This window comes from Sapajus apella, unplaced genomic scaffold, assembly GCF_009761245.1.
Source record: "Sapajus apella isolate SASKATOON/1434 unplaced genomic scaffold, GSC_monkey_1.0 scaffold45, whole genome shotgun sequence".
Lineage (NCBI taxonomy): Eukaryota > Metazoa > Chordata > Mammalia > Primates > Cebidae > Sapajus > Sapajus apella.
The window spans coordinates 71987-89159 of NW_022436985.1; the positions used below are offsets into that span (position 1 = coordinate 71987).

General features: G+C 36.8%; 1 protein-coding gene across 3 annotated transcripts in view; it reads left to right on the top strand.

Annotated features, from left to right (window-relative positions):
* Window positions 1-1531: 1531 nt before the first annotated feature.
* The window catches only part of STPG2 (sperm tail PG-rich repeat containing 2), a 613616-nt gene continuing 597974 nt past the window's right edge, over window positions 1532-17173 (top strand). The window contains exons 1-3 of one of the 3 annotated variants that reach the window (XM_032239554.1): window positions 1532-1995; window positions 12105-12217; window positions 14242-14400. In XM_032239554.1, coding sequence (XP_032095445.1) covers window positions 1887-1995; window positions 12105-12217; window positions 14242-14400 — 381 coding nt within the window. In that variant the 5' untranslated portion in view covers window positions 1532-1886. The remainder of the gene's footprint in view (window positions 1996-12104; window positions 12218-14241; window positions 14401-17173) is intronic. The other 2 variants (XM_032239555.1, XM_032239556.1) reach the window with 2 other exon arrangements.

The following is a 17173-nucleotide window of genomic DNA, read 5'->3' on the forward strand; positions in this document are numbered from 1 at the left end:
CGGTGAAACGCCGTCTCTACTAAAAATACAAAAAATTAGCTGGGCATGGTGGTGCGTGCCTGTAATCCCAGCTACTCAGGAGGCTGAGGCAGGAGAATTGCCTGAACCCAGGAGGCGGAGGTTGCGGTGAGCCGAGATCGCGCCATTGCACTCCAGCCTAAAAAACAAGAGCGAACCTCCGTCTCAAAAAAAAAAAAAAAAAAAAAAAAAAAGGTTAAAATAACATTGAGAGAATTGTGAGGGTTTCTCCCAGAATCCAGGGAGAATTGAAGTTGCTGAGAGATTTCCAAAATACTGCAATATTCGTTTTCCTACCATTAAAAAAAAATCTGTATCAACTCTTATTTTGGATTATTCGTCTCTTTTCCCATTAGAGAACACCTGAGGACAGGGACTTTCTTATGCCTTTGTATCCTCATAACTTAGCAGGGTATGGAACCTATAGTATAAACCAATTCGAGTTTTTTAAGTGAATAAATAATTTAGCTAGCTATTGAACAGAAAAAAAGGTATTACAGATACATCCTTGAGAAGCATATAACCTTGCAAGGAGAGGGTCCCTACATGCATGGCACAATTAAGCCACAGTAAATGTTGCACAGAATTGAGTGGCAAATCGTGTATGTACTACAGAGTATGAAAACTATAAAATCTTGTAGCAGGGAAAAATTTAAGTACTGTAGATCATTTGGAGGCAAGGTATGAACAAGGTAGGATTTGTCTAAGCCTTTGAGGATATTTAGAATCTGGACAGAATTCTTGCTGGAAAAAACAGCCGGGGAGAAGCAGAGTTGGATTCGGACATAGATTCCTTAAGTCCCAAGGACAAGCTAGGCTTCTTTTGCCCAAAGGTTGAGACCCACTGGTTTACTGGGGGTGGACTGGGCTTTTTCAGTGCCCTCGCTTTGCTTTATAAACAGAGATGAATCAATACTGTGGTTGTCTGGCATCCGACAAAAGCTGCTGCTTTCAGTCAAGTGCACGACTTCAGTTGTGAGCTTTTCGCCTCCTTCCCTGGGTTCCCCATTTTTTTTTCCTTTTTTACCCTTGAGATTTTTTTTTTCTGGGCTCCCCATTTCTTGTCACCGCCCTGACCCGTGGGTTTGTCTTGGCAGTTTGGACTACCTACGGGATAAGATCAGAGGTGCTTTTTCTCTGTGAGTACGAGTGGAGCTGCCGGAGCCGCGGAGAGCTTGTGGAACTCAAGCTCTCTGCTTCATGCTACTGCTTTTTCCTTCCCTAGGTTTTGTTGAATCGGGAAACAAATCAAGGTCAAGTTAGTCCTCACCTTCCTAACGCGTTTTCCAGGGTTCTTCTGTTCTTAAAAAAGTTCGGGACCCAAGAAGTTACCCGGGTCAAAAGGGCTATGAGGTTTGGCCCCACCTCGTTTAAGGCGCGCAGGGCTCCGGGTGGAGCCAGCTGGGAAAGTCTCGCGGCTCGGTGCGCATGCTCCGAGGGCTCGGCCCGCGAAGGCACCGCCACTGCGCTCTCCAGAGACTGCGCCCGCCTGCTCCCCAGGCTTCCGGGCGGGCAGAAGCGGGCGGAGTGAGGGCCGGAAGCACCGGGCGGGAGACTTCATCCCTAATCCTCAATTTTCGTGGAGTGTACCTGGCAAACTGATGATTTTGTGAGACGTCTAATCTCTAGTCGCTCACCCCTCTACTTTACCACAGGGCTAGAAATCGATTTGAGGAAATCTGCTACCAATGAGCGGGCGGGGAGACAACCCCAACGCTGTTTTCTCTCTTTGCGGAAGCTGCGTCCTGGCCTCCTCAGTGTGGTGTTCGTTTCCTTTTTCTCCACACCTTCTCTAGCCGCCTTGTTTTTATCGTTTTCCGCACCTGCCCTTCCGCACCTTCCCCAGCGCCCCCACTACCCCAAGCACCATGTATGACCGGGCTCCCCGCCTGCTCAAACTGGCTGAAGGTGGCAGCACTGAGGCCCATGTGGGTCCTGGATCCTACCAGGTACCTTTCCTGAAGCAGCAGGCGACAGGTAAGTTGTAGGGAGAGGCCCACCTCCTGTGACAGGCATCCCATCTTCAGCCCGCTCCGCTTCTGTGTGCTTGTGAGTTAAACATAGAGCGGAGTGGCACCATTTTGCAAGTGTAACAAAACATGAAGTGGTCAGGGAAAACACTATCATTTTCTTTTACAGGTAAGACTAATGTTATCACTTGTCTCATTTCACGAGGCTGCTGAGCATATGGCTAGAACTTTTGATTATACAATAGTTGTCTACATCTTAATTTTGATTGTAAGTTTAGGTCTAGGATTTTGATTTCCTGGCTCTGTTGACTCTATGAGTCTCCAAATCCTGTGCCCTTACCTCCTGCTGTCTCTTTGCTTTGTAATCCTGTCTGCCTCACACCTTTCCTCCCATTAACCAGAGACATTTATTTACTAAGATTTAACTTTTATTTATATTTTGCAGTATTATTTGAAGTTAGTTCCGTTTTTTTTTCTCAGATGTTTCTGACCGTCCTCATCTTCTTTTTTAACACACGTCAGGGGTGACCCTCTTCTCCACATTCTGTAACGGAAAGCTATATTTTTGACCAGTGGAGTGGGAAGGATAATTTAATTAATGATTTACAGCCGGGCACGGAAGCGGCTGTAAATAATTATTTATTTACAGCCGGTTGAGGCAGGAGAATCCCTTTGGGAGGCCGAGGCGGCGGATCATTTGAGGTCAGGATTTCAAGATCAGCCTGGTCAACCAACATGGTGAAACCCCGTCTCTACTAAAAATAGAAAAAAATTAGCCCGGTATTGTGGTGTGTGCCTGTAATCCCAGCTACTCAGGAGGTTGAGGGAGGAGACTTGCTTGAACCTGGAAGGTGGAGTTGCTGTGAGCTGAGATCCTGCCACTGCACTCCAGCCTGGGCAAGAGAGCAAGACTCCATTTCAAAAATAAAAATAATTTGCCCTCCTCGTTTGGTTTGCAGTTAGTGACTTAGACAGAACTTTAAATAAATACATCAAATTTGCTTTCTACTTTTTCTACTCTGATTTCTGGAGCTTAATACCATCCAAATGATGGTTTTTCTTAACCTGAATTTCCCCCATACCTACACTATGTATTTTGAAGCAAATGCCAGGATCCTATTATTCTGTTATGTAACTATCAGATAAGGGTTGGTTTAGGTTTCTTGGGGTGGAGAACAAATTTGTCTTCTGTCAGTGTTTGAAATTTTGAATTATACTGCTTCACAGCATCTGATATCACTATTCTTGCAGCTTATTCTATGTCTTTATTTTAATGGAGTTGAGCTACTGTAAGTACTAATTCCCCCAATAATAGTCATAGGTAGCTAACAATGACTACCTATGACACTGTGCAATTCTTAATTTTGACACAACTGACCACTTTCTTCTTGGAAACACTTCTTTCCAAAAGTAACATCATTTTCTCCTGGTTCTTTTTCCAACTACTGTCTTGGAAGAGTGTCTGGCATGTAGTTGGGACCTAATAAACGTTTGTTAAATGCTGAATCAGAGCATCATTTTCTCCCCCTCTCCAAGCAGTCCTTCATGGTCTTCTTTAAATGTTTTTATGCTTCTTGTTGATGAAAAGAGTCAAACTCTGTAAAATATTTTAAGAGATTTATTCTGAGCCAAATATGAGTGACCATGGCCTGTGACACAGCCCTCAAGAGTTCCTGAGAACATTGGCCCAAGGTGGTTGGGGTACAGCTTGGTTTTGTGTGTTTCAGGGAGTCATGAGACATTAATCAAATACACTTAAGAAATACATTGGTTTCTTTCAAAGTGGCACAACTCAAAGTGGGGGCTTCCAGGCTATAGGTAAATTTAAACATTTTCTGGTTGACAATTGGTTGAGTTTATATGAAGACCAGGCATCAAAGGAAATGTTTAGGTTAGGATAAAGGATTGTGGAGACCAAGTTTTATTGTGCCGAGGAAACCGTCAGATAGCAGACTTCAGAGAGATAGCAGGTTGTAAAATGCTTCTTACCAGACTTAAAGGGTGTGTGGTTCTTACTTGATTATATCCTGGATCTGGAAAGAAAGGAAAACAAAGGGGAAAGGGTATTCTCTATAGAATGTAGATTTTTCCCACAAGAGACTTTGCAGGGCAATTTCAAAGTATGGTAAGGAAATATATTTTTGGGTAAAACATTTTGATTTTCTTCCTTGTCTCATAATATTATGCCAGAGTCCGATTGGAAAGTAAACCATGATATATAGGGTTAAATAAAACCCTTCTGATGAGAATTTATTGGTTTGTAGGACATGACTCCCTAGACCTCTTAGATAGGAATTTGGGCAAGGTAAAACAAATCAGAGCTGAGTCCTCATTCTAAACATCTTTAAATGTTTATATACTGTACTTTCCATCCTTTGCTTGTTGCTTTTCTCATATGTACTTTCTCTTTTGTGTCCATAGACCACAATATTCTGATTCTGATGACTCCCAGAAGGAAATCTTCAGCGATATGGGTGATTTATATCTCTAAGATGAGCTTTCTCCTAATCTTTTGGCTTTCAGCACTGTCAGTCACTTTTGTTTATTTTTCTTTTCTTTTTAATTCTTTGTTTGTTGTTGTTGATGTCCTTGAGTCATAACCCATTACTTTTTTGAACATCTCTACCTAGACAGTCTCTGGTATCTGAAGTTTTTAGTGTCTGAGCTCATAATTTTTTCCACTGGTTCTGGTCCGTTTTTAAAAATTCCTTATTAGTCTATGACAAACTATAAGTTTTGGAATTATTCTAGATTCTTTCTTTCTTTTTTATTTTTCTATTTTTTAATTTTTTTTCTAGATTCTTTCTTTTCTCCCTGACTACTCCTGTGGATCATTAACAGCTAATGATTCTGTCTTCTCAGTGCCTCTTTGGTTGGTTCCTCTTTTCCATTTAGCAGTCCTTGACTTAGTTCAAGCTCTCATTATTTCTATTTTGAATTAAACCTATAAAATATTACTTGTTTCTCCTTATTTCAGTCTTCAATCCATCTTCTATCTTGTGGCTAGAGTGGCCCTTCTAAGATTTATTACGTTATTTGTGGGAAAAAAAACCCCTCATAACATCAAGGTTAAAATCTAAACTCCTTAACATCGTTCATAATGTTCTTCATGCTATGGGCCTTGCCTCGTCACCCACACCTCCACCTCCACTTGACCTACATTTCAGCAATTTCAACTTTACAGTTTTCCTAAGTTCACGCTCACTCAACTCTGTGCCTCTGTATCTGCTGATACATTTGCCAGTACACTGTTTTCTTTCTTAACTTGGCTAATTCATATTTCTTTTTTGAGATTCAGCTTAAGTTGTTCACTGACTCTACGCTTTCTCAGGTTTTTCTTCTCTGACTCCTTAATGACTTTTATAGTGATTCTGTATTGTAGTTAATGTTAACTTATCTGGCAGCCTCACTAAAATGTGAACTGCTTGAGGGTAATAACCATGATCTTTACTCCATTATTCTTAGTTTTTAGCTGAATACTATAACACATAAGTTAAAAAACAAACAGTAATCTTGAAATAAAATTAAAATATATAGAGCCACATATAGCATAATTTAAAACTCTTGTAACTTGTAACTTTGCTTAGAGAGCATTAAGTAGCGTGTGGTAAACCCTTCTTTTACTGTTTTATAGGATGGTGTCTTGTTGATCTATGAGATAAAGTAGGAAATTCCATGCTTCGGAAATTTGAGCAGCTGCATCCTATAAATCTTGTTTTAACAATACTAAGAGATAATATGCTGATAATCAATAGAAGGAACAGGTATCTCTTTAGTGATTTCTCTGCTGGATTCTCTGGAAGATAATTAAAAAGTAGCTGCCATCTCTTTCCTAGGTACATACGACCTCACCTACCTTTAGGACTAGTAATTGGACTATGCAGAAGTGTACAATTATTTCAGCTAAGGGTCAGGTACATTTTGTCAAGTGTGGTGTAAGAAGAACAGATGTAGGGGATTTATACAGCTTACTTGTTACTTTGAATTTCACAAGAGGAAACGACCTTAGAACCTTAGATACATATACTCTATTCCCAACCTTCTCCCCTAACTACCACTCTCCCACTGTCCCCTCACAGTAGCCTGCTTGACCAGGCCAGTTTTTCAGGGCATTATCTATCTCTCTACATTTTCCTCAGGAAATTTTTTTTTTTTTTTTTTTTTTTGAGACGGAGTTTTGCTCTTGTTACCCAGGCTGGAGTGCAATGGCGTGATCTCGGCTCACCGCAACCTCCGTCTCCTGGGTTCAGGCAATTCTCCTGCCTCAGCCTCCTGAGTAGCTGGGATTACAGGCACGCTCCACCATGCCCAGCTAATTTTTTGTATTTTTAGTAGAGACGGGGTTTCACCATGTTGACCAGGATGGTCTCGATCTCTTGACCTCGTGATCCACCTGCCTCAGCCTCCCAAAGTGCTGGGATTACAGGCTTGAGCCACCGCGCCTGGCCCAGGAAATTCTTTTTACCTTAATTGAAATTGTATTTCCTTGGCTGTAAGCCATTTTATCAGGGAGAATCTCTTCTACCCAGAACTGCAACCTGAAAGGACAGGACTAAGCTGCTTTTCTTCTTTTATAAGGTGGGAGAGAGTAGATACTCAAATTCCAGATTAGTGAGAGCTATGCCCAATTTTCTCACAATTACCTGAGAAGCAAACATCTCTTATTAAAGTAAGTATTCCCCAAGACAACCAGCCTAGTATAATGTGATAAAATCATACTCCTTTTACTAATGTGACTACTCCTGGCATTATTGTGCTGAGTATTTCATTGTTTTTTGGCTTATTTATATAAGAAATATCAGCTGTGTAGTAGTTATCTCTATTGGTTCGTTATTAGTTAACTAAGCTGGGTGACATGACCCCCTAAAATATTCTTTCCCAGGTTTCCTTTTTGATGGGGATGTGGTTAGCTTTATCTGCCACAGAAGGATTGTCTATGGTCTTGTACCTGTGTCTATGTGTTTATGCCAACAATGATAATTTTATCTTATTAGCCTATCAGAATATAGCTGCATCAGGGAATGCAATCTATATTTTTTAAAGTTTAGATAATATATATGTGATTGCTGTATATGTTGTTGTCCTGAAGATGAGTATATGTTTCAAAGATCTAGTTACTGCTTTTATGTGAAAAATGAATTTTTCTTTGTTTTGTGGCTGTAGTTGTAGCTATAGAATTTATCCTTTAATCACATACTGTCCACCTTCTTTCTCAGTCATAGACTGACTTTTATTGCTTCTTACCAGTTTGATTTATCTTCCTCTGTTGGTGCCTCAAACTCAATATATCCCAAAGTGAACTCATTTCTTTCTTCTCAAATCTTCTCCTCTATACACTTAATTTCTTCTTTCTGCCAGTTTGATTTATCATTTGTAGTTGGCACTTCACATGTCAATATATCCATATGTACCATATCAAACTCTACCATCTCTAATTTTCCAGAACACTATTCTATATTTTATACTTTAATTTTTGGCAGTGCTTTTTGTAGCGTAATTGTCTAGTTGTCAGGCTTAGCTACTATTTGAGGGCAGGGTTTTATCTTATTCATTATTGTACCCTCACTACCTGTCCGTACATACATGTCTCCCATACATAAGAAAACATTCACTGTTACAGAATGGATGACTAGTTTAGAATATCATTTGTTAATTGGTCACCTTCATTATAAACATTAGGCACACAGCTATAAATAAATCAACAAGTAAGGTCCTTCTCTCATGGAGTATATCATAAACATTTAATTTTTTTTGTAGTTTAACTTGTGCTCAATATTTCATGTATACTTTTCTTGACAAAAGACTCTATAGAATTAATTTTGGAAAACTTCAATGAAGATTTTATGAGTACCAGCTTTCTTGATTCTCTTTGTTGCCCAATTTTTTCATAAGTATATATTCTACCATTAATAATGTCAATACTATGTTGAATAGATGGCTAGTATTTGTTTTTTTTTTTTTTTAATTTTTGTATGAGTTTCAGTACTCTACAACTAATTTTACATTTATTTAGGCAGATTCACTTAGGGGTCCTGCTGTATTCTGATGCCAACTACCTCAGAAGTAACCTGAGTTTCACTTTCTTAGTTTTCATGTTTATCACACATTACCTTAATGTTCATGTGAACCTAAACTGAAAAAAAAAAAAAAAACACTTTTATTGTGAGATAGAATACTTACATAGAAAATCACATAAAATATAAATATAGACCTTAAAAAGCAGATATTCAAGTTAAAAAACAGATCTGTTATTAGTGGGTACAGGAAAACAAAAAAAGCAAAAGAAAACAGAAATAGAACATTGCCAAAATTTTCTTTTTGGTGCTTTTTATTTCAATGTTTCCTTCTTGCCTACAGTTAAGCACTATCCTGATTGTTACAGTAATAACTGCCTTGCTTTTCTTCATGGATTGTTAAATCCTGTTGATGAAATGACCCCTTTATCATTATAAAGTAATACCTTTTATCCCTGTTATTCCTTGTTCTAAAGTCAGCTTTGTCTTATTTTAATATTGGCACTCTAGCTTTTTGGATTCATGGATGCATGTTATAACTTTCCATCTTTTTAATTTCTGTTTTTATGTTTTAAGACAGTTTCTTATAGACAGCATAAAGTTTGGTCTTTTTAATTCAATCTGACAGTCTCTGCCTTTTAACTGAGGTGTTTAGAACTTTATAGTTAATTTCACTACCAGTGTCTTTGGATTTAAATGTACTTTTTTGCTATTTGCTTTCTATTTATCTCATCTGTTCTTTTTCCTTTTTCCCTACTTTGGTTGCAGGAATAAAAGTTTTTAAAAAATAATTCTTTCTTATATCCACATTGGTTTATTTGCTATACCTCTCTGTTTTATTTTTAAGTGGTTATGTAGGGTTTATGATATGTATTTCTAATTTATGATAGTATATCTTCAAATAATGTTGTACCACTTCATATATGGTAAATAAGCCTCACAAAGTCTGCTTCTATTTGTACATGTTGCTTCTACATCTGCTATAATGCCTCAATAAATTGAGACTATCTTTGCTGTAAGCAATTGCAGACAGTTCTTGACTTATGATGATTCAACTTACTTTTTTTTAAAATTTTGCACAATGGTACGAAAGCAATATGCATGATTCAACTTACTTTTTTTTAAAAATTTTGCACAATGATATGAAAGCAATGTGCATTCAGTAGACACCAAACTTCCAGTACCCATACAGCCATTCTATTTTTCATTTTCAGTACAATATTCAATAAATTACATGAGATATTCAACATTTTATTATAAAATAGTTTTTATGTTAGGTAATTTTGCCTAACTTTAGACTAGTGTAAATGTTCTGAGCATGTTAGGGTAGACTAATCTATGCTGTTATAGTTTAGGTATATTACATACAGTTTCAATTTTTAATATTTATTTATATTTTTAATTTTTTTTTGAGATGGACTTTTGCTCTTGTTGCCCAAGCTGGAGTGTAATGGCATGATCTTGGCTCACCGCAACCTCTGCCTCCCAGGTTCAAGCAATTCTCCTGCCTCAGCTTCTCGAGTAGCTGGGATTACAGGCATGCACCACCACACCTGGCTAATTTTTGTATTTTTAATAGAGACAGGGTTTCACCATGTTGGTCAGGCTGGTCTTGAACTTCTGACCTCGTGACCTCCCAAAGTGCTGGGATTACAGGCGTGAGCCACCGCGCCCAGCCAATTTACAATATTTTCTAATTAAGATGATTTTATCGGTAAGTAACTATCACAAGTCAATGAGCATCTGTATTTTTTAAAGGGATTAAGAATTGAGAAAAAATGCATTTTATTAATCCACAAAAATTTGCTGTTAATTCCATCCAGTGTATTTTTCATGTTGTAAATTTGATTTGAATCTTATTTTTATATCTTCTCATGTTCACCTTTTCTCTACCTTGTTGAATATATAAAGAATATTTACAATAGACAGTGTTCTTGTCTGCAGATTCCTCCTTTTCATTTCTTGATCTGTTTCTTTTCATTGACTTTTCTCCTCTTTATAGGTCATATTTTCCTGTGTCTTGAAAATATACTCTCTGGTAATTTGTATGACTCATTTTCTATGTAGTTTGAGTGCGTATGTGTGTGTTTTTATATGTGTGTTTGGAATGAAATCTGGTTCTTGTTCTCTGGCTGTTTACCCTGAGTAAGTAGAATGTTTCACTGGTGTCCTGGGTTTCTCAGTCTACCTGACAACTGTTGCCTTTTCAAAATGAACCTTGGCTTATTTTTAAGGATTTCTGGTCTTTTGGTCTTTGTAAATTATTTGAAGGTCAGTCTGCCTTCTTTCCAACCTTTCTCTTCCTTTTACCCTTCCCTTTCCTCTTCCCTCCTTCTCTGCTTTGGGATAGCCAGCTAAACCATCAGTCACTAAATTAACACCTAGAGTTTTAACATCAACCATGAAGTTTTTCGTGATCACCTCAATGTGAATGAGAACTTCTCTTCTTTTTGAATTTTTGAGCATTTGTCTTCCATTATGGCATTAGAGATGCTTTTCTTTGTTTAAAATTATTTCAATACTTCTCTTAAAATTATTTCAATACTTTTCTTAATGCTTCAAAATACTTTTTTAGAGGTAAGATCTATATTTTGTTCACCTCTTTTATGTTGCCATACTTAACACAAATAAATAATTCTTGACATTGGTTACGTTTTAATACATGTGGGCCTCAAAAGAAACATTTTATTTTAAAGAGAGTATCTTTTATTATTAGTCCAGATTAGCAAGATTTTTGTTATATTATCACAGTACATTCTTGCAGTAATAGCACACATTTTCCTTTAGCATACAAGAGTTAGTGTAAAAGTTTTGAGTCTTCACTTGCATTCTTTAATTACCTATTTATTACCTATTAGAATATAGCTGCTGCTCTATTCTCTCCTATCTCTTCTTTAATATCCGCATTGCTTAAACACTAGTAGTTTTTCCTGTAGATCTTGAATTTTTTAGAATCAGTTTTTTCAGTAGAGTATTCAAGTTTGTATAATCTTTTGATTACTTGTTCCAAAGAAACTTGTGTCTTAGATTTACAAACCTTTGTTTAGGGTCAGCCAGTCAAGAAATACTGTGTGCCTAGGCAAGGAGACATGACCAATTATCTGCTGTAAACCCACTTTAAATTCTTTCCTCCCCTGTTGGAGGACCAGATAAAGTCTTTGTTGAAGTGATTGATATAGATACAGATTGCTGTTTGATTTGTATGAACATGGAGCCTGTGGTAATGGCTTTTAAATTATCAAAATTTGAAAAGTTCTTTTTTCACAGGATTTTGCTTTTGGTTTAACTTTTTAATTTTTTTGTAAAATAAATTATTAAAGTTATTTTTTTATGTCTACTCTTTAAACATAGAAATTCTGATCTTTTTAATCTAGGCTGTCTTTACAAGTTTATATATGCTGTTTTCTACAAGTAATATATGCTATTTCAAAATATAAAACAATGGTCTTCCGAGGATGAAAACATTTTTATCAGCTAAATATAACTGACATTTTCATCACCACCAAAAATGATTAGAAGACAAGGAGGTTTTAGTTTGTTTTTTCTTTTCTTTTTTCTGAGATGGAGTTTCACTCTTGTTGCCCAGGCTAGAGTGCAATGGCGCCATCTCAGCTCACCAAAACCTCCACCTCCCGGGTTCAAGCAATTCTTCTGCCTCAGACTCCCAAGTAGCTGGGATTACAGGCATGCGCCACCATGCCCTGCTAATTTTGCAATTTTAGTAGAGACGGGGTTTCTCCATGTTGGTCAGGCTGGTCTTGAACTTCTGACCTCAGGTGATCCACCTGCCTTAGCCTCCCAAAGTGCTGGGATTACAGGCATGAGCCACTGCGCCTGGGCTGTTTTTTAATTTTCTTTAGGTATTTTGTTGTTGTTCAATAAGTCCAGTTCTTTAAGTTCTTGTATTTAATATATTAATAAATTTCTGATCTTATATAAGATATTTAATAATTTAATAACTTCTCTGACTAGCCGTTAGTTCTGAAAGTAAAGTCTTAACCATTGAGGATACTCATGATTATTTATATTTTGAGTGTTTTTTTTTCTCCCAAATCCTTTGACTCCTATCTTATCTGCTGGTCATATGATTTTATTTTGATAGGTAGTTATGCTCCATTTCTTTCTTTGACTGCCAGAGAAAGTACTTTTACCAGTGCCTCTAGCATTGAGAAAGCTATTCCAGGTCCAGGACACTATAATGTTTCAGAAGCCCAGGTAACTGTATAAAGTTACTATAATTGACTTAATAAAATCATGTTTTCTTCCCTGAATAGACCAAATGTCATTTGTTGTATTTTATTTTCTTCTCATATTGTCTTTTACTTTCAATTTATATTTTATAATTTGAATAATATAAAATAAATGTATTCGATATTGGTCGCATGATTCGGTTGGATGTTTTTCAGTATTCAATGTGTTCTATAAGACACAAAACATCGTTACATGCTGTATGGTCCTTGAGAATGAGAGAATAGAACTCTTAAATGATTTATGGCCCATAGAAGTTGTACAGATAGTCAAAATGTTAGAAGAGGAATGGCAGTAGAAGAATTTGTTTTTGTGCCATACTTTAAAGCTATAGCCATTGCTCTTGTCTCATATGTCTTCTGTTTCTGCATAGTCTCAGGAGTCTGTGACTGGAATATGGTTCATTCATGTTTAGAAATAGTGGATATAACTTGATATCTTCATAGCCATTAACATAATCTTTTTCCATTTTCACATAAATTTTGCATTTATATGTACTGGCTCCTAGCTGATTCCAGCAGACCTTTAACTCCCCTGTTGGAGGCCCAGATAAAGTCTTTGCTGAAGGACTGATATAGATTCAGATTGTGGTTTGTCTAATCATGGAGCCTGTGGTAATGAATTTTAAATTATCAAAATTTGAAAATTTTTTTTTCCACAGGATTTTGCTTTTTGTTCAACTTTTAAATTTTTTTGTAAAATAAATTATTAAACTTATTTTTATATGTCTACTCTTTAAACATAGAAATTCTGATCTTTTAAAAATAGTACTCAAGCAGTAAATTGCCTATTTGAAAACAAAAGTTGACTCAGTTTTTAAAAGAAGACCTCCTTTGTATATTTGTTTTTTTTTTTTTTTGAGACAGAGTTTCACTCTTGTTACCCAGGCTGGAGTGCAATGGTGCGATCTCGGCTCACCGCAACCTCCGCCTCCTGGGTTCAGGCAGTTCTCCTGCTTCAGCTTCCTGAGTAGCTGGGATTACAGGCACGTGCCACCATGCCCAGCTAATTTTTTGTATTTTTAGTAGAGACGGGGTTTCACCATGTTGACCAGGATGGTCTTGATCTCTTGACCTCGTGATCCACCCGCCTCGGCCTCCCAAAGTGCTGGGATTACAGGCTTGAGCCACCGCGCCCGGCTTGTATATTTCTTAAAGGCTGAATAAAATTGAGTAAGGTCCCCAGTAGAGATAGGCTCTGTGAATAGTGACTGTGAATAACTGGACATCTGAAAAGGGCTATTTGTAAATCAGTGACTTGAAATCTTAGATGATCAATCAAATGCTGTAATCATAACTCATCTTTTTGAAATGATTGCACTATAATTATTTACAGAAATCTTTAGATGCAATTTTACCCAAATTAATTGGATATTAGTCAATTGATACTTTTCAGATTCTTGAGAATCCAGATATGTAGCATGGAGAGCCCTGGAAGAGTCCACCCAAATGTTTGCTCTGCAATAAACAATGTTTAAAATTAATTTGAACATAAAACCAAGCTGTTGCTAATAAGTCTTTATAAACTTTTCTGGAAATGACCAAAATGTTATTCATGAAAAGAATTAACACTAAATAACCTTTTGAAAGGTTTGCTACTTTTTTTTTTTTCTGCAACATGGATGCCAACATTTTTTTTTTTTTCTTTTTAGTTCATTTCAGGGGTACAGATTTTTCCAAGGGCCTTTATTCTTGCTCTACAGCTTTGGGAATACCCACCTCTGATTTCTGTTTTAAAATGGAGTTTTCTTGCACTCTCTCAAAGTGCTCCCAGTACAGCAAATTTTAGTTTTGAGTTTCAAGTTAAAACTGACAACTCTAATTGTTATCTTCTCTTGCTATCCCTTTTTACTAGAACTGTGTCTTCAGTCAAGAGTGCACTTTCTTAGCTTGAGTTTTAAAACTATTTTCTGATAATGATTAATACTTGTAGAAATTAATTGTAAAGTGCTTCTTTTATATGTCAGAAGTTTTTTTTTCTCTCCATTTTAGTGTAATATAAAAGGAGGCCATAGTCTGCAAAACCGGGAGAAACGTTTTAAGAAGTTTATTTCAGATAATCCAGGACCGGCAAGCTATGATCAGTCTTATCCTAGAATACAAGATATCATGAACAGAAAAGTATTAGAGGCCAAAGAGCATCTTCAGTCAGTACGTTGCTATTTTAAATTATACTTGTAATGACATTTTTTTAGTTAAAATAGTAAAGGTTTAATATATTTTATGTGATGTTAGGTATATTTCAAAAGCCTTTCTATAAAAATTAGATTTGTTAGTGTTTATATTTTAGTTATTTTATGGGTACATAAACTTTAGTTTTTAACTGTATTCATATCTGACTTCATTTTTTGCTCCTGGTAAATCTATAATCACTTGTAATATCTCTGGTGAATAAAAAGTAAGGGAGATTTTACAAACTACCTTAGTGATTTACCTATATATAGAGAAAAGCCTGTGTTAAGTACTCTTAATAATATATGACTTCCTGCTGGCAAGGAAGGAAAAGAAATATAAATAATACAAGTTAAACATATGATCCCTGAAGTAAAAAATCTTAAAATTTAGATGGGAGATAGACAAATAGATAGCTGTTAATTCAAGACAAAATGTGACAGTTGCTAAATGAATGATCATGTAGCAAAATGCCATAGGAATTTAAAGGAGCACTACTGTATTATGAAGGCATAATTTATGGAAGATTTATAGAAGAGGTGGGTCTTTACATTGGCATTGAAGAATAGAGTTGGAATATACATTCTAAACTAGAGTGTTATATAAGTGAAGATACAGAAATGAGCTTTTTTTTTTTTTTTTTTTTTTTTTTTTTGAGATGAAGTCTCACTCTTATCCCCTAGGCTGGAATGCAATTGCACGATCTCGGCTCACTGCAACATCTGCCTCCTGGGTTTAAGTGATTCTCCTGTGTGAGCCTCCCAAGTAGCTGGGATTACAGGTGCCTGCCACCATGCCTAGCTAATTTTTGTGGTTTTGGTAGAGACGGGGTTTCACCATGTTGGCCAGGCTGTTCTCGAATGCCTGAACTCAGGTGATCTGCCTGCCTCAACCTCCCAAAGCTCTGGGATTACAGGCGTGAGCCACTGCGTCTGGCAGAAGTGAGATTTTCATGGAAGGTAGTAAGAAGGTTATTTTAACTGGAGTGAAGAATTTGTACAGAAGATTATTATGTGGTATGTTTGGAAAGGTATTGGGTGATAGATAATTAATAATTTTTACATCAAAGGCTACCTCTTTGAAATAAATAATATGATCAAGCAGATTTAGTCACTATTTAGAGTGGTTCCCTTCTCTTGCCATAACTTCTTCATATGGCTATTACATTTTAATAGTTTTTTGTTTAGGAGGACATATTTTAAGGCCAAGTACTTAGCTGAATAATATCAGTGCAATGACAATGAGGTTAAACTTTGTAAGCATATTTAAATATCAGATATTTTGTGTGTGGGGACAAAGCAAATCCTCATTTACTTTGAGATGACTGTGTGGCCATACATAATGCTAGATGTTGGTAATACATAGAGAAAATTATTGCTTCCTGAGATTTATAATTTTAATGGGGAAATAATGAATGAAATTTGGTACAATACTATTAATGAAATGCTATCTTAGAGTTATAATCCAGTGTTACTAGTAGCTCAAGGTAGAGAGTCTTTGGAGGAAATAGGGGAAACAAATTGAACCTGATCTTGAAGAAGGATTCACCGAGTAGTTAAAAAGAATGGGAAAAATATTTTTTCCCCACTTTATTCATGTGCGGTAAAAACCACATGAATAAACACACTGAAGTGTTTGGTAGCGTGCTATATTCCAGGAAAGAACAAAGTTCTTTGGAATGTTTGGAGTACAGAAGCTAAGGGAGAGTTATAGTAGAGAATGGAGGTAGGGGTTATATTTTGGAAAGTCTTGACATCACACAAATATTTTTGAATGTACTGAAAGGAGGGAAAGCCATTAAATGATTTCTTAATTTGGTAATTAATCTCATAGGTATTACTGAAACTACTTAATGATTGTCTTTAATTGATAAAAAATAAAATTCTGGCTGGGTGTGGTGGCTTACACCTCTAATTTCAGCACTTTGGGAGGCTGGGGCAGGCAGATCACTTGAGGCCAGTAGTTTGAGACCAACCTGGCCAACATGACGAAACCCTGTCTCTGCTTAAAAAAATACAAAGATTAGCCAGGCCGGGTGGCATACACCTGTAATCCCAGCTACTTGGGAGGCTGGGGCATGAGAATCACATGAACACGGGAGGCAGAGGTTGCAGTGAGCCAAGATCATGCTACTGTACTCCAGCGTGGGGAACACAGTGAGACTCTGCCTCCTGCACCCCAAAAAATTGTAATAAAAAAGAAAAATGGCCAGGCACAGTGGCTCATGCCTGTAATCTCAGCACTTTGGGAGGCCTCAGGGATCACCTGAGGTCAGGAGTTTGAGACCAGCTTGGTCAACATGGTGAAACCCCATCGCTACAAAAAAATACAAAAAAAATTAGCCAGGTGTGGTGTCATGTGCCTATAATCACAGCTACTCAAGAGACTGAGGTAGGAGAATTGCCTGAACCTCTGAGGCAGAGGTTGCAGTGAGCCGAGATCATACCACTGCACTCCAGCCTGGGCAACAAGAGCAAAAACTCTGTCTCAAAAAAGAAAAAAAGAAAAGGAAAATTCTGCCAGTAATAGTATGTTTCTAACAAAATTGTATATGGGCATGTGAACATGGAACTATAGCATTAATTTATTCATACAGAAACTATAGGAGTCATTATATTCTTAGTAATTTCAGTTGCCTAATAACTAAATCCTTTAAATGCCAATACTTTTATTTGATATATTTTATATTAATATTTGTAATATATGTTACACCTTCCTGTTTTTATTGAAGTTTTAAAATATTTTACATTAA